The 8,032-nt window shown below is 58.5% G+C and overlaps 1 protein-coding gene across 1 annotated transcript; it reads left to right on the plus strand.

Moving 5' to 3' along the window:
* Positions 1-2,533: 2,533 nt before the first annotated feature.
* On the plus strand, positions 2,534-5,748 carry LOC111162570 (sphingosine-1-phosphate receptor 5). The gene is made up of 3 exons (XM_022527068.1): positions 2,534-2,692; position 3,129; positions 4,421-5,748. The coding sequence occupies exon 3, from the start codon at positions 4,439-4,441 to the stop codon at positions 5,633-5,635; it is 1,197 nt and encodes a 398-aa protein (XP_022382776.1). The 5' UTR covers positions 2,534-2,692; position 3,129; positions 4,421-4,438; the 3' UTR covers positions 5,636-5,748.
* The last annotated feature ends 2,284 nt before the right edge of the window (positions 5,749-8,032 follow it).

Here is an 8,032-nt window from a genome sequence, read left to right on the forward strand (position 1 = left end):
CGTGCAAATGGGGTGGAGAGGGCGAAATGGAACCTCCCCCGCACCCCCAGCTGCGGTCCTGCAACCCTCGAGGCGGGTGGGGGTTTGAGACCACAGCGCTGGGCATTTTGTCCTCTCGCTGGTGCTGACTCTGCTTTGAGAGTGGGTGCTGACCGGGCGGGGCAGCCCCCGTGGGAGGGCGCTGGGAGCAGAACCTGCTCGGTGGGTGCCCGCCCAGGCACGCATCAGGTGCGCGGGCTGTGGCATGAGCTGCCCTTCCCTAGGGAAGAGACCGGGCTTGACTGGGGCTGGGGCTGTGGGGGGGCGGGAAGGATGGGTGGGGGGTGCTTAAGGCCCATGAGGCCTGAGCTGAGGCCCCTCCTAATTCCTCCTCAGGGACACAGTGCTGACCCAGAGTACCCAACATTTATGGAGCTCTCACAGTATGTCCGGTTCTGCTTTTTGTTTTTGTTAATTCTGGTTCTGTTTTTTTTTTTTTTAAGATTTTATTTATTTATTTGACACAGAGAGAGATCACAAGTAGGCAGAGAGAGAGAGGGGAGGAAGCAGGCTCCCGGCCAGGCAGAGAGCCCGATGCAGGGCTCGATCCCAGGACCCTGGGATCATGACCTGAGCTGAAGGCAGAGGCTTTAACCCACTGAGCCATCCAGGCGCCCCATCTGTTCTAATCATACCTTTCATCCTCAGTATCCCTCAGAGAGGACACTGTTATTAAGTCCATTTTACAGATGAGGCCACTGAGGATCATTTGCTCACGGTCCTAGACTACAGAGTAGCTGAGCCTGGCACCAGACTCCGAACCCTTTCTATTTAGATGACATCGGGCCAGAGAGACAGACAGGGTTTCTTTCTGCCTTCCCGGATCTGGGAGTTAGGGCACAGACACACCACGGGCCCTGTGAATAAATAAATAAGGTAGTTTCACACAGTGCCAAATACCATGTGAGACTGGGGAGGAGGGAGAGAGATCAAGAAGTCCTCTCTGAGGAGGTGACCAGCTGGGAAGTGTTGGGGGAAAGGGTGACTTATCCCCAAGAACAAGGGTCCTGAACTGTGTGAGGAATCGGTAGGAGGAATTGGCCGGAGGCCACCGGGGCAGGAGGGCAAAGGGTGGCTGGAGCCAGGGACAGCAGTGAAGTAAGTAAGGAGACACAGCGGGGCCACGTGGACGATGGTGAGCACTGTGGCAGTTACTTTGAGTCACCTTGGGAGCCATGGGAGAATTTAGAGCAGGAGAGGGAGCTGATCTGGGTATTTTTGTCTTTTAAGATTTTATTTATTTATTTGACAGAGAGAGATTGCGAGTAGACAGAGAGGCAGGCAGAGAGAGAGAAGGGAAGCAGGCTCCCTGCCGAACAGAGAGCCCGATGCGGGACTCGATCCCAGGACCGTGAGATCATGACCCCAGCCGAAGGCAGCGGCCCAACCCACCGAGCCACCCAGGCGCCTGACCTGATCTAGGTATTAAGAACTGTGGCCACAGGTGCGGAACGGTGGAGAGGGGTGGAGGCACAGAGCTGGAGAAGGTAGGGTCCTAGTCTAACAGAAAAGGGGTACTAGGGGTGGACGGTGGCGGTGGGAGGGCCCAGGGAGGTGTGAAGAGACCACATTCCCACAAAGGGTGCGGCTTCCCTTTCACAGAAGGGGGTCATTTATCCAGCATCTGGGTGGTTCCATTGCATCTGGGGAATCTTCAGGGCTCATCCCTGCTGGCTTGGAAGGCCAGGTTGTGGGGCACCCCTACCCAGATGTTCCCCATCCCCCCACCCTGGCCCCACTGGCTGCACTTGCCCTGTGTGTGTCTTTGGTTGGAGCAAGCGGGAACCTTTCTGTCTCCCCAAGGAACAGTGCGGGTAGAATCCTCAGGGATCCCCAAGGGGCTACATGGGGCTATGACCAGGCCTGGGTGCCCCTCTCCATCCCTCACCGGGGGGGCACCCCCCAATCCTCCCCTCATGGTTGAGTCAAAGGGCAGCCACCAATCCCAGTCCCCCCTTCCTGGCTAAAGCCTCTGGTCTGAGGGTGGGGGAGTCGGGCCTGGCCAGGAAACTCCTGGGAACTGGGAGTGGGGGTTTGGGGCCAGCTGGGACTGGCCCGTTGGAGAAGCGGAAGCCTGGGAGAGGCGTGGGAGAGCGACATAGACAAAGACAGCCAACGACTGAGAGAGACACGAGAGAGACCAGGAGAAAGAGAGACAGACCCCAGATCTGATGAATGAGATACACACACAGAAAGTGACCGTACACTCATTCATTCATTCACTCACTCAGCAGATAACTTACTGGGCCTGGGCTGTGCCCCTGCAGGGGTGGGGGGCTGCCTCCATGGGGGCTGACCTTCTGGTGGGGACACAGCCCAGAAACATGTTAAATGAGTAAATCACATCGTTGGGAGCAGTAAGGGTAGCAGAGACCAGGTGTGGGGGAGCCAGAACTTCCTCATTTGGGGAGAAGGAGGTTCCCACCAGAATCCTGCCTTCTCCTGCTCCTCCCCAACTCCCTCTAAGCCAGGTGTGGGAGCGGGGGAGGCGGGGATGGAGAAGGCCCAGCGCCCGGAGCCACCAGAAGGTGACTGCTGGGGTCGGGGGACTGAGGCTATTGTCGCCTTGCTGAAGACCCCTCCTAACCTGCGCGCCCGGGGTCCGTCGCCGACGGGGCGTTCTCGGGGTGCATCCCGGAGTCTCAGCTGCAAGGTAGGCGGGAAGTGGGCAGGGACCAGTGTCCAGGCCCCATAGCATAGACGGGACCCCTCTGCTGGGGGGCAGGAAGAGGCTCAGGCTACAGCCGCCCCTGCTGAGAACCTCCCCATCCCGCTTCTCCGGGTCCTCCCACCCCGACGGAGCGGTCCCTGGGAGCAGTTCAGGCCCGGAGGGGGGAGCCAAGGGCTCGCCGGTGCCAGTCGCCGACGGGGCGCGCTCCGGTGCCGCGGCGGGTGGCACAGGCTGGCAGCCATGGGCTGGGTGCCCGGGCCCCAAGGGGAGGGGGCGACTGCTGGCGACCGCCAGAGGTCCGCGTCGTGGGCCCTCCCCCTCGCCTGCCAGCTCCGGTCCCGCCCCCGGAGCCGCGTCCGCTCACTCTGCTCTGGGCAGAGCAACTGCCGCGGGCGCACGACTAGGGCGCGGGGGTGAGTGTACTGCGCTCGGTCTCCAGGGGCGCGGGGCTCAGTCCCGCCGGCAGGGGATTGCTCTGACCGCTCCCCCGGTCCCCCTGTTTGTATCTCCCTGGAAGCCTCAGGAGAAGGGGGTGGCGGGGGTGGGAGGGAAGGCGGCGACTCCCGGGCTGGATGCTGGGGCCGGAGATAGGAAAAGGGGCGCCTGGACTCCCCTGGCCTCGCCCTCTCCTTCTCCCGGCCGCACTGCAAGTTTCGCTACTTCAGTCCTGTTTCCAGGGACTCCGAGGCGAGGCGGGAGATGCCGAGGCTGTGAGCCTCTGGCTCTGTGTCCGCATCAGAGCGTCACCCATGTCTGCACGGATCTGATGCCTCCCTCCCCGCAGCGTGGCTGAGTCCGTGACTCCCTGGGTCTGTATTCGCGCCAGGTTCCCCGAGGGCAACCGATGCCAGCCGGGGTGCATTTTTTCCTGCCCTGTGCCAGTAAGTCCGTTCCCCTTCCCAGCCTCGATTTTCTCATCCATTAAGTGGGACTTGCGCGACTGTCTTAGCATTTCTGAGGAGCTGTATTTGTGTTGAAACATGAAAACCTTCATGTCCCCTTCTTATTCGAGGAACTTTTGAGTCAACGGTTTCCAGTCTGTAAACTGGAACTGAGAGCTGTGAGGGGATCAGAGGGTGAAGTCTTGGGCAGGAAGTATTATTACACTGTAATGACACGTGCGCCCCTCTGCAAAAGCCATCTGGATCCTGTCTGCTGCCCTCAGGCTCTGCCTCTCTAAAATGGGAGGGCAGACAACTTTCTCACATAGACTGTGAGGTTCCGGGTTCCCGGGTTGGCTGAGGGTGGAGGCTGTGAAATTGTGGCCTGAACGAGTGGGTGAGACCCTCTCTGTGGCTGAATTTGGGTCCCTGTGTGACTCTGGCTATGTTGCTCCGCTCCTGTGTGAATATATTTTCTTGTTTCCCCCATGGGGTGTGACTGTGAGTACAAGCCATTGTCAACGTGTCACTGTATTGGTGTGTGCGTCCCTGTCTGCTTATGATTGAATCTGCCCCTGGATATCCCTGATTATATGTGACTTACTAGTGTCCCTTTCCTGTGGGACTCTGTTCCTGTGTCCCCTCGTGATATTATTAGCGTGTCTTTGTGTCTGCCCCTCTCCATGGCCACCTCCTTTCCATCCCTAACTCCCTTTGAGCCCCGGGGTCAGTGTGGAGTGGTGGGCAGGGCCACCTTCCCCAGGGCTGCGAGCCCCTACCGTGCCCACCTACCTCCCCAGGCCTCACGCTGTCCCTAACCTCTCCGCAGCCTCGGGGCAAGCGGCCCATGGAGTCGGGGCTGCTGCGGCCGGCGCCGGTGAGCGAGGTCATCGTCTTGCATTACAACTACACGGGCAAGCTTCGCGGCGCGCGCTACCAGCCGGGCGCCGGGCTGCGTGCCGACGCCGTCGTGTGCCTGGCGGTGTGCGCCCTCATCGTGCTCGAGAACTTGGCGGTGCTCTTCGTGCTGGGGCGCCACCCGCGCTTCCACGCGCCCATGTTCCTGCTCCTTGGCAGCCTGACGCTGTCCGACCTGCTGGCGGGCGCGGCTTATGCCGCCAACATCCTGCTGTCGGGGCCCCTCACGCTGCGCCTGTCGCCCGCGCTCTGGTTCGCCCGTGAAGGTGGCGTCTTCGTGGCGCTCGCCGCGTCCGTGCTGAGCCTCCTGGCCATCGCGCTCGAGCGCCGCCTCACCATGGCCCGCCGAGGACCCGCGCCCGCCGCGCGTCGGGGCCGCTCGCTGGCCATGGCGGCCGCCGCCTGGGGCGTGTCGCTGCTGCTCGGACTGCTGCCGGCGCTCGGCTGGAATTGTCTGGGCCGCCTGGACACCTGCTCCACCGTCCTGCCGCTCTACGCCAAGGCCTACGTGCTCTTCTGCGTGCTCGCCTTCCTCGGCATCCTGGCCGCCATCTGCGCGCTCTACGCGCACATCTACTGCCAGGTGCGCGCCAACGCGCGGCGCCTTCGGGGACGCCCGGGTGCCGCGAGGGGCGCCCCGGGCCGCGCACGCCGCACGCCGCGCTCGCTGGCGCTGTTGCGCACGCTCAGCGTGGTGCTCCTGGCCTTCGTGGCGTGCTGGGGCCCCCTCTTCCTGCTGCTCTTGCTCGACGTGGCGTGCCCCGCGCGCGCCTGCCCCGTGCTCTTGCAGGCCGACCCCTTCCTGGGCCTGGCCATGGCCAACTCGCTCCTGAACCCCATCATTTACACGCTCACCAACCGCGACCTGCGCTTCGCTCTCTTGCGCCTGGTCTGCTGCGGCCGCCGCCCCTGCCACAGAGGGCAGGACGCCTCCCAGGGCTCCGGGAGCCCCGCTGGGGCTTCGGAAGGCCTGAACCGCTGGCTGCCCCCTGGCTTGGATGGCAGCTCCAGCCGCTCCGAGCGCTCGTCCCCGCAGCGGGACAGGCTGGACACGAGCGTCTCCGCTGGCGGCCCTGGGGCGCCCATAACCGCCCGGACCCTGGTACCTGCACCGGCCGCCGACTGATGCCCTTTGGCCTGCCGTTACCCTCCCTAAGGGCCGTTTGGCAGACTTTTTCTTTTTAAATAAGGAATTGATAGGAAAAGCAGCTGAAGATGGTGGCGGCAGAAGAGACAAAGGGAAACGTGTTTTATTTATGTTAAACCTCAGAGCAGTAAGTGAAACAGACAAAAATCCGCGGCCCTCGTGGCATTCACATCCTGATGGGGAACGCAGGCAATAACAGAGTGAAGAAATCATGGAGGTAATTGCATCTACAATACAGTGATGCCATCCATAGTGGTCAGGGGATGCTCCGCTGCAGAAGTGTGACATATACTGTAAGCTGAGCTGTCATTGCCCTGGGAACACTTGAAAGAAGAGCGTTGCAGGGTGAGGGAACAGCAGTGCAAAGGTCCTGAGGCCAGAACATGCCTGTGCCTTCTCAGAAAAGCAAAGATCTCCTCGTAGCTGGAGCAACAACGGAGGGGGGTGGTGGGAGGAAACAAAGGCAGGAATATAATGGGGCAGAGCGGGCAGAGCCTTGTGGGCTCCGTGGAGGACTTTGCTTTTACTCTGAGTGAAGTGGGAGGCAGACTTTGGACTTGATTTGCTTGAGATGTTCACAGATCTCTGTAAGGGGGAAGGTCGAAGCTAGAACAAGGTGAAAGTGCCTGCACTGGCCCAGAGGAGCAACGATAGGGGCTCAGGCTATGTGGACAGAATTACTGAGGAATTGAGTGTAGGCATGAGAGAAAGAAAAGAATCCTGTTTAGAGGAGGGAATGTTAAAGACAAGGCACCCTAAACTAAAATTTGACTGTGGAAGACAGCCAGTTCCTATCTGAAACAAGATTTCTTTGAGTGTGGTGTCATATCATAAAAAAATTAAAAACCTAATAAAATAATAAGAACAATTACAGCTTACTGTGCAGGGCCAGTCATCCCCACAGTGGTAGGCCCAGGACATACCTTTTCCTCGCCCTTACTGCAACTTTGCAAGGTAGCTTTCCTCACCCGGATTTGACAGATGAGCAGTGAGTACCTGGCCCAGTGTGGAAGCCAGTATATTAGCCCAGACCGCCAGACTCCCAGGCCCTAAGGGGCGCAGGCCTAGACTAGTGTCTGGCTTCTTCAGAGGGGCATGGCAAGGGCAGACACTCCCTCCCTGAGTGGTCTGCATTCTTGTCTGGGGGCGATACCAGGGGCCTGTTTGTGCCCATAAAAGGCTCCAGGCATGCTGGCTCTGGGTACCAGCTGTCCCTAGACGCATTCCTGACCCCAGTGCCGCATTGCGGCCCGGGGGAGGGGCAGGGGGCTTTGGGCTCAAAGTACCGCGTGCCACTTGCCGGGAGACCCGAGTAACTGCAGGCAGCCGCAAAGACCCCAGTGTGTTTTGGGGGCCACGGACTCACCCTGGGGGCCCGAGTGTCCACTGGCCACGCTCAGGTAGTCCCTGCGGGCCACATGCACGGGAAACCAACCTATTTCCTGGAACACAAACACACTGAAACTGGGACGCTCCCAGGACTAGACCTAATTTCCCACTGGGCCTGGTGCCCCTGACCCCAGGCTCCTTTATCGTCTAAGGGAACCTGAAGCTCACTCCATTGTTTGGTTGTTTGATAGGATGATAGTAAAGGGATTTAGTCTCTTGTTCACATTTTACACAATTCAAAAAGCACCAGTTCCCCTTGTAGGATGTGATCGCTGTGGGGAATCCTTGGAAATTTCCAGAGCTATTCTGTGGATAAACGAGCTGACAGGTAAACACTTCTTTCTTTTTTTATATACAATTTTAGCACTGCTTTGCATCTTGCTTTTTTACTTAGTAGTATATCTTGGAAACTGTTGCACACCCACAGATTTTGTACCATCTTACCCTCTTAGTTGGCTCAGGCTGTCGTAACAGACACCATTACCTGAGCAGTTGAAACAGCAGAGACTTACTTCTCACGGTTCTGGGGTTTGAAGTCCAAGACGAGCACACCAACCTTATCTAGTGAGAGTGAGGACTCTCTTCCTGGCTTGCACATGGCTACCTTCCTGCTGTGTCCTCTCTTGGCATAGAGAAATCAAGAAGCTCTCTGATGTCTCTTCTTATAAGGGCTCAAATCCCATCATGGGGCCCCACCATGAATGGCCTCATCCTCCCCAAAGACCCATCTCCAAATACCATCCTGTTGGGGGTTAGGGATTCAACATATATTTCTTGTGGGGGAGCATGGGGGTTGACAATTTGATCCATAGCACTAAAATTTTTTTTTTACTTTTTAAAATTTTTTAAATTTGTAAAAGATTTTATTTATTTATTTGCAAACAGAGAGAGAGATCACAAGTAGGCAGAGAGGAAGGCAGAGACAGAGAGGGAAGCAGGCTCCCTGCTGAGCAGAGAGCCTGACACAGGGCTCAGTCCCAGGACTGT

This window comes from Enhydra lutris, unplaced genomic scaffold (assembly GCF_002288905.1).
Source record: "Enhydra lutris kenyoni isolate GAN:26980312 unplaced genomic scaffold, ASM228890v2 scaffoldscaffold92, whole genome shotgun sequence".
Taxonomy (NCBI): Eukaryota; Metazoa; Chordata; class Mammalia; order Carnivora; family Mustelidae; genus Enhydra; species Enhydra lutris.